The sequence below is a fragment of the Vanellus vanellus genome (assembly GCF_965231255.1).
Source record: "Vanellus vanellus genome assembly, chromosome: 1".
Taxonomy (NCBI): domain Eukaryota; kingdom Metazoa; phylum Chordata; class Aves; order Charadriiformes; family Charadriidae; genus Vanellus; species Vanellus vanellus.
The window spans coordinates 125,784,461-125,802,180 of NC_138905.1; the positions used below are offsets into that span (position 1 = coordinate 125,784,461).

A 17,720-nucleotide genomic window follows, 5' to 3' on the forward strand; every position below is an offset into this window, starting at 1 on the left:
GCGAGGGAGGCAGACGGCGCTGCCGCCGGCCCCTCTCCCCGCCGATCCTCTCCATGGACCCAGCGCCGCCCCGCTAACCGGAGCCGCCCGCTGCCGCCGGGGAGTAGCCGGCTCGAGAGGGGAGGGAGGGAGGGAGGGAGGGGACGGGAGGGGGGTGGGGGGCGGAGGAAGGTGGGGTCGCGGAGCGTGTGACACGCGCGGGGAGCGGCGGCGGCGGCGGCCCGCGGGAGGAGGAGCGGGGGAGTCCCGGCGCGGCCGCGGGAGCCCCTGGGCGGGCGGGCGGGCGGCGGCGCCCCCGGAAGGTGGCGGCGGCGGCGGCGGCGGGAGCTGCCGTAGCGGCCGGGATTTACCGTGGTGGTGGCGGTTGGCGCTGAGCGGCGGGGGAGCGCGCCGCGCGGCGGGGACCGTGCCCGCGGCCCCCCCTCCCCCCTCCCTCGCCCCCCCTCCCCGGGGCCGCCGCCGCCTCCTCTCGGGCTGATCACCCCCGCCCGGACCATGGCCGACGACGACGTGCTGTTCGAGGACGTGTACGAGCTCTGCGAGGTGATCGGCAAGTGAGTCCCGCTGGGAGCCGGAGGCGGGCAGGGCCGGGCCGGGCGGGCGTGTGCGCCAGCGGGCAGAGCGGGGGGGGGAGGGGGGGGAGTATAGGGGGTGGTGGCGGCGGCGGTGCCCCCTGCCCGGCCCCTCCCGCCGGCGGCGGGGGGAGAGAGGGATGCTCAGCTCGGCACCCACCTGAGTCGGCGCCGCCGCCGCCAGCGGGTCCGTGCGAGCGGTGCGGGGTCCGCGTCCCCCCTTTGGCTGGTGGCGGTGACAGGGCGACCGCTGCCCACCTTCGTTATTACACGAGGAGGCGGAAGGGGGAGAAGTGACCCCATGTTTCCTCAGCCACCATGATTAACCACCGAACCATCACTCAGGCTGGCTGCAGCAAGCGGCAACCGCTTCCCACCCCTTTTCTTCTCCTCCCCCCTATATCCCATTCCTGGCACACCCATCAAGGATTGCCTATTGGGGAAGGGAAAGGGACGATATCTCTCTCTAGATCCACCTATTCACTGGGCGTCTGCATATTTGTGCGCCAGGTGTTGGTTTTTCCTCTTCTTTGCTGCATAAGAACCGGCTTGTTAGTGGCAGTACTGGTGACGGGCGGGTAGCGCTCGGTTTTTGTCCAGATCTTTCCCTCCGCTCTCATTCGTGTAGAAATAGAGATGTATAAGGCAGTAGGAGTGCTTGGCCTTTGGGGTCTTATTATGCAACTGCTATTAAACCGATGTTCGAGGCTTGTATCAAACCTAGGAGTTGAGGTAGTTGCTAGCGTTCCCCAGCTGCCTGTTTCGGGTTACCACTGTTGTAGGGCGGGTGAAAATGACACTTCAAGTCTCAGTCTGTGTCATCGCACCAAGAAAATACATAGAATCCCCCAGATCAGATGTTGATAAAAAATTGAAGCTGAGCTTGCCCCCCTTCCCCCAATATTTTTGTGACTGCCCGCTTTTGAAATTAGAAATTTGAAAGAAATTTTTTATTTATTCGTCATCTTTCACATATTTTCTGTGGTTGTGTCTGTGTTGCAAAATGGACATGAAAGATGTGGCAATATTGTAACTTACTAAATTTTCTGTATGTTTCTAATTCTGAAGCTGAGATTGCTGTGGAAGCCTTAGTAGTAGTGACCCTGTTCAGTGTGTTTGCAGTTTTTTCTTCCTGACAATGAATGTTATAAGAGTAATTATTCACTGTGTTTTGATTATAAACAAAGATATTTTTTTTTCTGCATGTATTCTCTTGTCCTCTCTCCACCGGTATGGTTTGCAGTTTATATCAAGTGCTGTCTACTTTCAAAGCTAGAGCTCAAAATATTCTAGAATTAATCTTTCCTCAGGATTATACTAAAATGCTAGTCTTGGATTTAGCAGGTGACTTTGTTGCCAGCAGAAGTTTCAGCACTCAGTTCTGTCATTTCACAAGGGCTTACTACCTTTCTCTTAACACAAGCAACTTTTAAAAATACTAACCTTCAAGGGTGTTGTTTGCTGTCATAAATGGTAAGCGATTGCTTTAGCTTAATGCTGGTTGTTGGTGGGTGAGGAGCTTCCGTAGCTGAGAAACAAAACTGTTATTAAATGTGTTTTGAAGACCATTTTTGGCACACTACTTTCACAAGTGGTTTTATGCTAACCACTGCAGTTCACACACTATTTTATTCATACCTGATTACCGTTAGAAAGAAGGTGCAGTGATTATGTTTGACATGACTGCACACCCTTTTCGAGAATGGATGATTCACAGGGGTCCAGACGTTTGCACATCTTGAGTGACTTTTTGCTTTGTGATTGGAGAATTTTGAAGAGAGAGCTCAAAAACTATGGATTAGGTATTAACTATAGAAGTTCCACATGAGATCTAGGTAGTATAGATAGTGTTGTGATGTAACTAGATCTAACAGATAAATATTGAATCACAGTAGCATCATGATGCCAAGAGCGCTGTAGCAAAAACAGGGTGGATCACTGAAAATAGCAGCAGTGATGGTGTGAAGGGTTGATAGCTCATTGTGATTGCTCAGGCTTTTCCACACAGATGTCATGTCAGTCCTCTAATAAAAAACCCCATTTAAAATAAATACACAGTTTCACAGACAGTTGTATAAGTAGTATTCCTGTTTCTTTGCAATACTATGCAAGTGACTTCCAGGGAACCAGGGATGCAGCATCTTTAGCTTGCAGATTTTGGGTACCACCTTGCCTGTCTTTAAGCAACTTTAGGAAAGCTGCTGTAAATCTGCTTTGAATTGCTACATATGCATCTTGCTAAACATCTTTCAGTGAAACATCCACTAAATGTCTGCACGTCCCTGTGATTTATTATTGATTGATACAGTAATTTAGTTCTTGCAAATAGCACATCTGGCCCTGATTTGCGTTTCAGACACATGAAATATTAAAACGTGTAATTTATCTTTCCTAAATAGGTAGTTACCACTGTCATTTAAAGTAGTAAAAGGTATTTTCACAAAGGGTGTGGGAAAGAGATCTTTGCCTGTAAAATGTCTGAGAAGTCCCAAAGTTCCCATACAATTTACTAGAGAAATAAGGAGGTGGTTTCTTAGCTGACAGTGTGAGGTCCAATTTGTTGAGGCATATTCTGATCTTTAGGATAAACTTTAAACACTTCTAACTACAATAAACTGATAAGACTCACTTTGTGTAAATGCAGTGATGATAGCTTTTGGTGTGCTGGATTGTGGAACAATTACAATGCAATAGTACATGAATGATTTGACTGGAATGATAGTGATAAACTGTTTATTAGGTGACATTTAATGTGTTTAAGTTCTGCAAGCATGCGTTTTCCATTTTGAATGGATGCAGGAGAAAAGAAAGGCCAGGAGGGATAGAGAGAAGTTGTAGTTCATGTTTCCTTTAGAAAAAAAAAAAAAAAGGGAAATCTTCATTTGTGTATATTTCCAGTATACCTTTCCATTGTTGCTACCTGTATAGAGAAAAAAATCGGAATAATAATCCCAATTTCTTGTTGAACTTTTTAAAGTGGCATTTATGACACTAACATTAGTCATGTAGCATTACTTTACCAGATGTGTTATGGTCTGGGTTACTGTCTTGTCTTCACACTTGTCTGACACAAACACACTTCAAGCAAGAAGTAAATTGGGGATTTCTATATTAGCATTCAAATATGTGTTAATGTATCTCAGGATAACTGGCAGTTATGAAAAACACAGGTGTGCCATTTTTTTCCAAACTTGCTTCCAGGTGACTTTGAAGAGATTCTCCTTGTATATTGGTTGAGGAGTACACAAGCAAAAATATTTAAGCCATTTGATTGACAGTTCACAGATAATAGTGCTAAGTATACTTCCTTATTTTTTATTAAAATTTTCATTCAGAATGCACTGAGTAGTTTAGAAAATGTAATAGGTGTAGAGTTGAAACATTTTGGGTGTTCATCTGAGATGAAAACTGTGCTGAGTTTATCATAGGAGCTCCACATACACATAGCAAGTTTTCTTTATGCCAAAGAGAGAATGCCTGTCTTTAATTGGTATTGAATCTAGAAGACTGAACCATGGCTTTTATGATAGATAGAGTCCTTGTTCTGCAAGGACTTTATTTTACATTAACTGGTTTTGAGTTTCTGTACCTCTTTAAGATTCGTATCGGTTTATGTTAGCAATAGAGGAGTATCATAAAGATTGTCTGACCTTTCTAGCAGTAGGACTGCAATTTGCTTAAAAATTTCTCCAAATTTTTAAGTTGTAAATACTATGTGATAAAGTTGATTAAAGTTTGTTTGCATTGAAAGGGACATTGGTCAGAATTGAAATCATTAGTCTTAATATATTAATAGTCACTTAAACTGTAAATTTTTGCAATTTTGTCTTCCATTTGTGGACCATACATATGTACAATCATTGTGCATAGTAGTAGTACAGTCGTTGGTATTTTTAGTACCAAAGCGTAATGTGATGATTAGTGCTACTATCATAGCTTTCATAATGTGTTCTGCAATATTTTGTGTCCAGTTCTGGGCTGCCCAGTTCAAGAAGGACAGGGAACTGCTGGAGAGGGTCCAGAAAAGGCCTACGAAGATGATTAGGGGATTGGAACATCTCTCTTATGAGGAAAGGCTGAGGGATTTGGGTCTTTTTAGTCTAGAGAAAAGACTGAGAGGGGATCTTATTAATGCTTATAAATACTCAAAGGGAGAGTGCCAGGGGGATGAGAAAAGTCTTTTTTCAGTGGTGCCCAGTGACAGGGCAAGATATAATGGGCACAAATAGGAATTTCCCTCTTAACATGAGGAGGAACTTCTTTCCTTTGAGGGTGGCAGAGCACTGGAACAGGCTGCCCAGAGAGGTGGTGGAGTCTCACACTCTGGAGACATGTAAAACCTGCCTGGATGCTATCCTGTGCAATCTTCTGTGGGTGACCCTGCTGTAGCAGGGGGTTTGGACTAGATGATCTCCAGAGGTCCCTTCCAACCCTGACCATTCTGTGATTCTGTAATATGACTGGGTTTAGCCTAGTCCTTTTCTGCACTGCAACACTGAGGATTTTAGTTTGTTTTCATCCCTCTTACCCCTGTGATGGGATGATTCTCTCTGCTTGGGCTCTTCCGTATAGTAAAGAGGAGTTGCCTAGAGCCTGCCAGTGTTCCTCTCTTTCTGCAGCATACCAGCACTGCTGGAACACTGCATGAGATGTGAAGGGAGGATGCAAGGTCTGGGGGTGGGAAGTGGGTCAGGGGATTTTTTTTTGCATTAAAGAATGAAGGCTTGTATCCCATTGAAGTCAGACAAGAGGATGGTGGTTGCAGTTCCATTGTGAGCTATTACCTTGAGATGGAGATGCTTTAGATTTATGCCCCAGTCTGGGAGTGTTTAGGAAAGGGAGGAGAGAATTCATAGATTCCTTGTTCAAGAAATATTTTAATAATTTTAAGTATTGCGATAACAAAACCATCTAGAAGTATTTTGATGGTTTCAGTGATACTGTTTTTCATTATTGCCTCCATTTTCTCTGCACAGGAGTGAGAATACTGTTGGTTCTCAAATGTACTTTTTCTCCAGTACACCATTGAAATTTTGCATCTCCTGTAAAACAGATGCAAATAGCTGATGGATGTAATTTTGACAAACCAAAAGAAAATGGGAAACAATTGTATTATGTACTCACTGTTTGGAAAAGGGGGAGAGGGAAGGGAACTTCTCTGGGATATGGAAAGTGATTTGTCTAGTTTAGCTTTTGTGTTTCTTAGTACTGCTTGAAATACTAGTGTACTAATAAAATGTTCTCAGCTGTTTTCTGTGCTACAGTGTTTGAGATGAACAGATTATAGTGAATATTTGATTTAAGCATGAGGTCATAATGTGCATTGCTTCAGGAAAATAACAGTAGATTATTCAAAGTGTATAGTTGCTAGAGTATCTCCTTAGCTAAGTTATTCTGCTATGGATTTTAACTGTAGTAATGACCTGTTTCTACTTAAGAGGTTCTCTTTACTTAAGAGGTTCAACTGTAGCTGAACACAGAGTAGAATTAATATACCTAGTTGCAGAGTACAACATTTTAATCAGTACTCTCCATTTGTGTGGCTTTTTCTGTGTTGTTCTGATAAGCAGCTGCATTCTTGCATACATCCTTATAATGTGAGCAAGACGGCTGTAATGATTGGTAAGTAGAGGCTTGCTTAAGAGGGGAGTTTGAAGGAACTTGATCGAGGAAAATGCAAACTGAGAAAGATGGTGCAAGGGCTTTGCAAATATGTTTTGTGCTTAAACACCCAAGAGGAGGAAGCCCTTGAAGGTAAGAGCAGATGAGCAAATGTGTGCAGACTAGTCCCAAGTAATTTAAGGCTGAAAATTAGAAGATTTTAGACCGATTTACTACTGATATAACGTCCTAGTTTGAGCTGTCTGTGAGAAGTTGTGGGACAAAAAAGCTACATTGTCTTGAGCATTTGCTAAGTTAAGGGTTTGATCTTTGTTAAAACAGTATGAAACTTTGTTGCCTTCAAGAATGGGGGCTAGGTTTTATGACCCAATTGATCTCTGATAATCATTTTAATTCAAATACAATGCTTGAGATAAAATGCTTCAGAATAAAGAAATATTAAGGAAAGACCCGTATTTTTTGTCAACAGTCACTCATCTACTTAGCCCTGTGTCTGATACACTGCCCTTTTTATAATCTCTTATACAGATGTCATGACAATGAAAGGTAATCAAGCAGTATTAACCCTAATATGATGTTTCCAAAGATCACTTTTCAGAGAATGGTGACTTTATAATTGAAAGTGATGGCTGTTAAAAGTAGGTATTTTATGCCAAATTATGGAGTCAATTAAAAAAAAAAATAAACAAAACCCAACCAAACCTCTTACAAATTCTACTTTTTCCAGGAGTGACTACTTTTTTTTTTTAATATATAGTGTGAAAATGTGTGTACAGGACATACTACATGCATGGCCAGAATTAGCATCCCTAGTCACTTAAAAAGTTAGACTGATCTCAAGATAGTATACTAATCAGTTGGTATGCACACTAAGAAAAGAAAGAACCCCAGAAACACTTTTCCTTTGCATGTATTGGATAAGCATATAAGAGGATGCCAAGGTAAGGCATCCAAAGCATGGGAAGAGAAAGCCTTCACTTCAGCGTAGCTGTAAACTGAACTGTATTTTAGAGTGTCAGTTAGTAACTTCTTTTGATAAACTTCTGCTGTATTCAGTGAGTTACAGTGTTTCTTGGGAGATGTCTGTTGGTAAAAGAAATACCTCCTTTGTCGCAAAAAGAAGTGCACAGCAAGCTGTGGTATTTCAGTACAGTAGTGTTACTAGGTTTAAGCCCCATTCTTACCAATATCTTTTTTTTTTTCTGAAATGAAAACAACTGCATAAGGTTCGGAATAATTTTTGGAGCTTTACGACGAAAGACTTTTGCATTATAATAAGGGTTTAACTTTTGACTTCAGTTTGGCTGAGAAGCAAAGGTGTCTTTTCAGATAAATGACTAGTAAATTGTTACAGGATAAATTTAGGACTAAAAGGACTAAGGACTATTTCCTAATGTTTCTCAAGTGACAGAAATGACCCTCCCTTGGTTAATAAGTGCCTTGCTCTTTTACTTGCATACCTTTTTGCTGGAATAGGGTAAGAAGGGGTTGCCAGAAAGTTACTACATACCTTCTGGGTTTTATTGCAATCTTCAAGGTACACTGGGGTTGTACTTTCCTTCCAGGCTTAGGATTTGTAAGAATTCTTGTATTGTCAACATTTTGTCAATTTCTGTATTGACTTAGCTTTTTCAGAAACCAATAGTTAAAACATGTCTTCACCATGTGATAACATTTATAATTGATGCATAGTTCTTACACACTTATGAAATTCATTGTGTGCCCCTTATCTTATGTTCTGTATATCCACCAGAGGTTCCTAAATAGCATTTGGTTAAATAGATTTTCACTTGGCTCCTTCACCTGTTTCTTTGGCTACCCAATGGCATGTGTAACTGCTTGCAGGTACTGTGATTTCATTTTTGACTAACATCCCTGTTTTCTTTTCTAGATAGTGTGGATATAAGCAGTTACTCCTAGCATTTAATACTGAGTAAATTTCCTAGGATATGTGAATAAAGAAAGCTGTAAAGAGCTTGCTTCTGAACAAAATTTTTAGAAGTAAAAGCTGAGGTATAAGTCCTATATGGGCATTTAAAGTGGTACAAAATGTGTTCTGTTTCAGTTCAGTTGTTTAGGAAGCACTTTCAGCTAGGTCAAAAAACTAGTTTTATCTCATCAAAGTGTCAGTTCTGCTGTACTTGAGATTGAGAAACCCTTACAATCTTAAAGTGTGCCTTTTCTAGGGAACACATGATTCTTAGGTAACTCGCGACTTCATTTAAACTCATTGTTACCGCGCTTTGGAAGGTAGTTCACATTTGGAAATTTTTGACCAAAGAGATCTAGGGGTAAGGAAAAAAGACTTAGCTGTAGTGAGGCTGAGGCTTCTCTGGTACGATAGCCTTTAAGATATTCAGAACTTTATGAAATCCGTCTCTAGATGTTTTCTTATGTGGGTATGGAAAGTATCCATTTTTCTTTTGTGCTCTCAGGATTCATTATGAACCTTCCCAGTATTAGAACTGTTGCCTTGAAAAAAAAAAAAAAAAAAGCAAACAAAAAAATCCAAACCAGTGGTCCCCAGTTAATCTTTTTTTGTCACCCTGAAAACTCAACTTTTCTAACTTTTTGATGGAGTATGGTATTGCTCTTTCCAGAGTAAAAAAAAAACAAAAACAAAAACAAACAAAAAAAAACAACCAACAAACAAGAAACAAAACAACGGCCAAACAACAAAACACAACATAAAAGCACAAACCAAGAGAAAAAAGTTCTTAGTATTTCTCCTAAAGAGAAGTTTAACTTGTCCTCACGAGATCTTCAGACGTGTTCCTCTATCTTTTCTATTCTCCCAATTTTGTTTGGGGGAGAGGGTCTATATAAAACCTTTGTCTGCACTCCTGATGTTCTAGCTTAGAAGCCAGACAAAAGGGTCTCCTATTACTGTATGTCCATGCCGCTCCTGGGAAATCCTGCAGCTGTTGTTGCAAATGGAATTGTCAGCTGCTCACTTTTCTCCTTTTTTTTTGGCTCCAGATGTTGTTCCTGATACTGAGCAGAGGGGAACAGTTCTGAACAGCACTAATTTACACTTGATTAGAGGGATCTGTATACCTGTAAATGGAAGGGCAGTGAAGAAGCAAGTGAGGTAATCTTATCTCCCTTCTCCAAACCACCCCCGTCTCCGCCTTACTGGTTTGGAAAAGGTGATGTAGAAGGTGGGGGTGAGGGTAGCCTGGGAAGATTACAAAAAAATTAGGGAATGATATAGTTCAGTGATGTTATAAGTTGATCCCACAAATTGATGCGAGACAGAGTCAATTAAAATTTGGAATATTTATTTAGCAAGCGGCAGCAAGCAAAACAGCGCTGGGCGGCCCGGGAGTCTCACTCCACCGACGGCTCGCGCCCGGTTCCCGAAAGTCCCTGGTTTTATACTCTTCTTTTTCCGGTAGAGAGGTACTCTGCATCTGCACGACACGACTTGTTGCTAGGGGGTCGTTTTCTGCTTTCCTTTTCCTCCTGGTTGTCGCAGGGATGAAAGATTCATGTCTTCCTCACATCATGTACTCTTCGTCTTCATGAGCCCCCCTCCCCTCCTCCAAGTCTTTTTCACATCCTACTTTGTTTGCATAACCTGACCTTTGCAGTTTTAGCCTTGCCCGCTCACAGGATGCGGGCTATCTTGCAACAGCAGGTTCAGCAATTGCCTTTTTGTAAAACAATGTGACAATGCGAGTTTCTAGGTTTGGTGAACAAACAGCGCTGAGCTTATCACAATTCCCCCCTTTTACTTTTTACTATTTTGTTCATCAAACCGCTTAAGCGCTTGTGCTTGAGCTTTTATTGTGCTTGAGATAACCTACTGTCCAGACGGTCCTTGAGCGACTGGTTGGATCAGCAAATGATCTTCTGTTACTTATTACAATCCTTCCCCTCTTTTTCTTTTATTTACAAGAAATTTGCTGATCAAACCTGGACAGTACTTCACAAGCTGCATTTAACTCAGAGTTTTCATCTGGTATAATCTTCATTTCTAGTTTTGATTGCTTTATTACCATTAGTTGCACTGTTTTTAACTTGTTCTTAACAAAAGCTACAAATTTGTTAACAATAACAAGGCCCGAAGGTTAAAATTAACCACAGTATTATGAGGGGCCCCGCCAGCGTGGAAATTAAGGTAGTTAACTATGGTGCCAATTGAAGGGTTGGTGTTCATTTTTTTTTTTTTTTTTTTTTTTGAGGCCGTGGTAGTGAAAGGATACCAGCTTTCATTTCCCCACTGTTTAATACCTCTCTGCCTGTCCTCGTCTACTCTCTTGCAGAGAGCAACGGGATATCAATATCTTCTCGGCAGCAGCAGGTAGTCTTCAGGGGAATTTTCTGGCTTTTCTTTTACCACGCCTTTCTCACTTTAGTAACTCTGCTGTTAATTTATCAATAATTCTTAAATATATTTCCACCTGTTTTGTTGCTGGACCTGTTTCCAGAGGAATCTTACAGCACACTGTCTTAAGGCTCAATACCAGTTCATTTCATATACCTCCTAGGGTTCAGATATTGATAGTTCTCATCCCCAAAATAATTTACAGATTTTTGCTTGACTTTCTGATTCTTGATATGTCAGATTTTTGCGACAATTCATACAGCAAGATTGCATGTTAAACGAGACACATGACCACTTCTTACCAAACTTTGCACACTTGCAAACAACGTAACATAGGTATCCAGAAGTATGGTGCTTTATACATGGTTAAACTATCCGTTACTTCTCTTCTGGAAAAGTGCATTTACCAGTCTTGTTCCTTAATCTTACTCAAAGGTCTCTCAGTTCCGACATCATAGTCCACCTTTCTGGGAAGATAGGTCCTTTTATTCTGCTAGTGTGAGTCTATCCTTTCTCCGCTGTCCATACTGCTGTATCTGTGGTAAGTAAAACAACAAAAAGGTCCCTCCCAGCGGGGCGTTAATGATGTTTCTTTCCTGGTTTTGATCAACACCTGATCTCCAGGTTGGATTCAGTGTATGGAAATGTCCAAGGGAGGTCTCTTCTTTTAGTGAGTTCTAAAATATACTCCGTTAAGATTTCATCTTCGACTTTCAGGTGTTTTACTAATATTCTGAAATTGTAAGGCATCCCATACAACAATTTAAAGGGGGATATACCAGTATCTGTTCTTGGTTGAGTTCTAATATGTAATAAGGCTAATGGCAAACATTTAACTCAATTCATTCTCGTCTCTACCTTTAGCTTGGTTAGATGTTTCTTTATCTCCTCATTCATTCTTTCTACTTTCCCAGAACTTTGAGGATACCAGGGAGTGTGGTATTCCTATTTTGTCCTAAATAATTTAGTTGCTTTTTGATTATTTTGGAGGTAAAATGTGGGCCTCTCTTCCAAGAGAACTTTAATAACTGTTTTCGCCGTAGTTCTTACCACCGAGAAGGCTTCTACAAAGACGATCAACCAAGACTAATAGATACTGATATCTCTCAACCTTCGGTAATTCAGTAAAATCTACTTGTATTTTTTTTTTTTTTTTTTTTTTTCAAATGGTCTTTTAGCCAATTCACGCCCTTCTTGTACTTTTTCTTTAAGTTGTCTTTTATTCACTTTGTGACAGGTTAAACATCTTTCTAAGATCCTTTTTGCTAAACCGTATATCTCGACACAGGCATAGTTAGTTTCAAATTGATCTACAAGGGCTTGAATTCCTCAATGGGTTCTGCTGTGTAATTTGTTAAGTATGCCCCGGGCTAATTCTTTTGGTAGGATTTCCAAAGGTATGTACCACCTCAAAGGCATACTTGGAATCCATATAAATAGTCCCAATTTTATTTTCTAAAAGTTTTTGGTGCTTTCAACATAGCATATGATTCACAGGCTTTTGCAGACCCAGCCGTATTCAATGGCCCCGATTCTCTTATTCGAAAAGTGTACTTATCCATGATGGCATATCCCGATTTTTGTTTCCCTTCCACTACTCATGAGGAGCCGTCCACAAAGAATTTTTCTCTTTCATCTAATTCTTCTTTTTCTAAATCTTCTCTTATTTTGGTCTGTAGATTTATTAACTGGAGACAGTAGTCTTTCTTTGGGCTCTCCGTATAAAAATTGGGCCGGATTTTGAATGGAAGTCATTTCCATTTCTAATCTAGGGGAGTTAATCAGAATTTTCTCATACTTCGACAACCGACTGTCAGTAAGCCATTTATCATCTCGTTGTTGCAACACTCCCCGGATGTTATGGGGGGTATATACTTTCAGTTCACCTCCTAAGGTGACTTTTCCAACCTCCTTTATTAATAATGCGGTTGTCACTACCACTTGCAGGCAAGTGGTCCACCCCTGGCTTACAGGATCTAAGATTTTAGAATAATATCTTACAGGTTTTCTCTGCCCTGCCCATCCCTGGGTCAAATCCACATATGTTGTTCTATTATCCACATTGATGAAAATTTGAAAGGGTTTACGGATATCAGGTAAGTTGAGGACAGGTGCTTCTATCAATTTTCTTTTTATCTCTTCCCAATGCCTCTTTTCCTCAGAGGTCTACTTTACTAGTTCATTTTTAGTTAATTTCATTCATATAAATATTTTACTTTATTACTATAATCTTTTATCCATTGTCGACAGTACTCTAACAATTCTAATTGTCTTGTTTGCCTTTTATTAGTAGGTATTGTTAGAGGCAAGATTCCCTTTACTCTTTTGGGATTTAATTTCTAATGCCCCTTTGTAAGCCAGTGCTCTAGATATTTTACTACTACTTCTGTAAACTGTAATTTAGATCTTGAAACTTTTAGTCTTTGGAGACTTAGAAAATTTAGCAACTTAATGTTTTCAGTTCTAACATCTTCTTGAGTTTTTCCAGCAATTAGTAAATTATCTACATATTGTATCAGAATCAACTCGTGATTTAATTTATAGGATTCTAATAATTGCTCTAAAGCTTGTCCAAACATATTTGGGGATTCTGTAAACCCCTGGGGCAAGACGGTCCACCGTAATTGTTGTTTTCTATGTGTTTTGGGATTTTCCCATTTGAAGGCGAAATAATCCCTGCAATCTTCCTCTAAGGAGGAGGCCCAAAAGGCATCTTTTAAATTTATGACACTATACCATTTGTAATCTGGGCTTAATTGATTAAGTATAGTGTTATACCAGACAATAGGACCCATCCGGCTGCTTTACGGGCAGGATGGGAGTATCGTGAGGAGACATACAGGGTTTTAAAAGTCTTTGGGTCAAAAATCTCTAGATTATTGGTTGCAACTCTTCTCTCCCTTCTCTGGAGATGGGATATTATTTTATCTTAATTGGTTGGTCTGGGTCTCTTATGGAGACTGTGATCGGTTTATTTTTTTTTTTTTTTATTTTTTTTTTTATTTTTTTTTTTCACCGATCTTGGGCTATACTAGGTTTCTGGATTAATTGTGGCTTCATGTTCTGCAGTTAATAAGCATAATTTTACTTTTAGTTTCTCCTGATCTACTCTCAAATTAATTCCTAATTTTACTATCAGGTCTCATCTCAAAAAGTTATATTCAGCTTCTGGAACTAATAAAAATGTTCTCACTCCATATTTATTTGGAGTTTCTATTGTTACACTTTTTATCAGGGGCACTTTAAAAGTTTTCCTCTTTGCACCAATTACTCGGAGTTTTTCCTTTGATTCAACACATCCAGATGGTAACCTTTGGACGGTTGATCTTTTGGCGCCCAAGTTCACAAGGAACTCGGACACTTCGTGTTGGGGACTCAATTTTAACTTCATTTAGGGCTCGGTGACTTTACGAGTCCCCAGTAAATAGAAACTTTGACCCCTCTAATCTTCATTAAAATCTTTTTGTCTTATATTCCTTTTCAACAATGTTTTTATAAATGTCGGGGGGGTTATTTTTCCTTTGATATTCACTAAGAGTTTTATTTATATTCTGTCTTTGAGGAACAGATTCTTTAATTTCTTGATCAACTCTGGTGCGCAGATCCACCATATGAGTTTTATGTTCAGTGTCTTGATTAGTCCAGTTTGGCCGCTGTAGTAGCCATTTAATGTCTGCGCCTGGACTATGTCGATGTTCACTCTCCTCTATTATAAAAATTCTTTTTTGCTTAGGGCGAACACACAAACTCTGCACCTCACTCACTCAAACACTCACTCAGTCATATAAAAGAGCCTATTACACTTCTCACTCACACCAAAAGATTTTCTAATTAAAACAATAGCTAGTTACGTGTAACTTAAATCTTAAACTATTTGCCGTTTGCCACTAATCTGCACCAAGATAGTCAGACTGTTACCACTAATCTGCACCAAGATAGTCAGACTGATCACAAATCTAAATTGGCCAATATAAACATTTTCTTATTTGTTTCTTTCTCTCCATATTTCCATACAATAGTGAATCAATTTCACTTTGTCCTTACCCCGCCTAGAAGGGGTAATCATCCTAATATTTGATCATTAAACTCAACGGACTGTCTGGTGGTATTTGGGGAAGTCTCACATGAGGTCCCAATCCACCCATGGGATCAGAGGGCTTGCTCTTCCTCTGTCCCATCTTCCGGAGTGCCTTCTTACACACACACACACGCTCCCCCTATTCGTGGCCCAGTCCCTCGCGGGAGATGGGAACCGCACTACTAAGGGGTCCGCACTCGCTTCATCCGGTGGACTACTAAGTCCGGTGGACGTCTCACATTATCACACTCCGGGATACCCAACCCCAACCGAACGGATAACCGGCCTATACTCACGCGTTCCTGCGTCTTCGTTCGGGGCTTCGTGCACAAAGATTACAGGGTTTGCCGGCTTTCTTTTGCTTGTTGCCGAATTTAGGGTTCGTCGGTAGAGGATGTGATGCGATAGCACCCAGCCAGGGCCGCTGAATTTCAGCGGGGCGCCTCCCCGTATGGGGCTTCTCACCAGATTGCCTCTATCCGAGTCACGGCACCAAAATTGTTATAAGTTGATCCCACAAATTGATGCGAGACAGAGTCAATTAAAATTTGGAATATTTATTTAGCAAGCGGCAGCAAGCAAAACAGCGCTGGGCGGCCCGGGAGTCTCACTCCACCGACGGCTCGCGCCCGGTTCCCGAAAGTCCCTGGTTTTATACTCTTCTTTTTCCGGTAGAGAGGTACTCTGCATCTGCACGACACGACTTGTTGCTAGGGGGTCGTTTTCTGCTTTCCTTTTCCTCCTGGTTGTCGCAGGGATGAAAGATTCATGTCTTCCTCACATCATGTACTCTTCGTCTTCATGAGCCCCCCTCCCCTCCTCCAAGTCTTTTTCACATCCTACTTTGTTTGCATAACCTGACCTTTGCAGTTTTAGCCTTGCCCGCTCACAGGATGCGGGCTATCTTGCAACAGCAGGTTCAGCAATTGCCTTTTTGTAAAACAATGTGACAATGCGAGTTTCTAGGTTTGGTGAACAAACAGCGCTGAGCTTATCACAATTCCCCCCTTTTACTTTTTACTATTTTGTTCATCAAACCGCTTAAGCGCTTGTGCTTGAGCTTTTATTGTGCTTGAGATAACCTACTGTCCAGACGGTCCTTGAGCGACTGGTTGGATCAGCAAATGATCTTCTGTTACTTATTACAAGTGATAGGATCATTCCTGCATCAATATTGATCTGACTTAGTAGCTTTTCCTAGAACAGAGCAGACTTTTGTGGAACTCTTTAGGTTTGCCAGGGTTAAACTTGAAACCAGCAGGACCAGATAGGTTGGGTTCAGATGGGTATAGAGAAAACATCTCTCTGGTCAGTGCTGGTCTAGCTGTACAGAGCCGCTAACCAGGGTGGGAATTTAAGTGAAATCCTACATCTCCATAATCCTGCAGCCTCTTGAAGTATATTGTGATTCCTGAAGGAGAGCTGTATCAAGTTGTAGCTGGTCTGTAGGTTCTGTAAACATGGTATTAGTAGTCTTTCTCCTCTTTTTGCACCTGTGTGAGGCATTGAGGGAGTATACAAATGCAATTTTGTGATGTGAACTGAATTGAGTTTGCTGCTGCTGGAAGAGGGAGATCTTGCTCTCTTAATGTGCTTCCATGCCTTGCGTGATTCACCCTTCCTTTGTGCCAGCTTTAGCATTCATCTGATCTGTATAAGCCAGGTGTACTACAAAAATATTCACTTGTTGGATGGGTTATTCTTTTGCTGTTTTCACTGGCTTGACTAGACCTACAATGCAGTCAGGGCTAGCTCAAGTTATAAGACTTAGGGATGGAGAGAGATAAGGTGTGCAGGATCTCCCCCCTCTCCCCACCTTTCACAACAATGAACTATTAACTTAGGCTGTATCATAAAATGCTTTATTGATGTTTTTTAAAGCATGTTTGGCTCTTTTGCATAATAAGTAGGAAGATAGCCTCCAAACTCTTTCCTGCAATAGTCAGAAAATGATAAGGGAAGGGGAGGAAAAAAAGTGAAAGGGATTGATTTTATTTTTTTTAAGGAAAAAACCCAGTTGCAAATTAATAATTAGTAACACACACACACAAAAATCACACTTGGTTGCTTTTATATTCTTAATTTGCTTCTTCCTTCTCTCTATACGCACAGGCATTCCCCGTAATTAAAACCAAGCACTAACCTTATGTCAGGACCTCACCTCATTCAGGATTTAAATTGGATACACAATAGAGTCAAATTAAAATGAGGAAGACAGCTCTAAGTCTGGGTTTTTTATTTTTTGAATATTTGAATTAATTCTTTGAAGCATATTAACTTACGACAGCTTAGATGCTCTTCAAGTGTGCATGTGTTTTGTCGGGTCCTTCAGGACTTAACTATTACCAATTGGATGTACTCTGAACCTCAAACTTGTTTGTAAGTGCTTCTAATTTTTATAGAAACCAAATCTGTTACTTCTGCTTCTGATGCGATTATGTGCAAAAGTACTGATAGCATGTTTCAGAAAACTCAAAAAATTAATACCCAAAGTTTTCCTGAATTACCTTTTTCAGACTTTGTTTTGCTCTAAACCTAAATTTAAAATGTGTTACATTGATCAAAAACTTGTTCAATTAAAATATTGGGGTTTTTTGTTTGTTGGTGGTTTTTTTTTTAGTAACGGTTCTGTGTTGGTATACCTAGATCAAGTTTAGATTGAAAAGTACCAACTTGTCCTTAGAGAAAACACTTTTCCTTTCTACAGACCCCAAACTAGAGGTAATCTCTTCCTTGGTGTGCTCCTGCAAGCATTAATTCCAGAGTTTCAGCACTACAGAGATGAAAGCAACAAAAAGGGGCTTTCAAAACTGAAGGTCAGAGAGAACTGTTCTGCTCAGTTACAGCTATTAGATTAAGATTTTTTTTTTCTTTTTTTGTCTCCCTTGTTGAAAAAATGGTTACCTGTTGGCTGGCTTTCTTGGATGTTCAGCCCTTAAGGTTCAATTATCTTTAAAAGCATAAAGTAAACAGGGTGCTTAAAATATCAGGAGCTCTTTCTCTAATCTTAGATCTCAAGTGTGTCTTTTTTTTTTATCAGCTGCAGGCACTTCCAATTGGAAAGTATTCAATACTTCATAGCTGCCATCGAGACAGAACACTTTCTCAGCTCTTGCAG

General features: G+C 40.7%; 1 protein-coding gene across 2 annotated transcripts in view; it reads left to right on the forward strand.

The window, feature by feature from the left end:
* Positions 1-495: 495 nt before the first annotated feature.
* The window catches only part of CASK (calcium/calmodulin dependent serine protein kinase), a gene marked incomplete at its 5' end in the record, with an annotated part of 227,731 nt that continues 210,506 nt past the window's right edge, over positions 496-17,720 (forward strand). For both annotated transcript variants that reach the window (XM_082494540.1, XM_082494541.1), the window contains one exon: positions 496-554. In XM_082494540.1, the coding sequence (XP_082350666.1) occupies positions 496-554 (59 nt within the window). The remainder of the gene's footprint in view (positions 555-17,720) is intronic.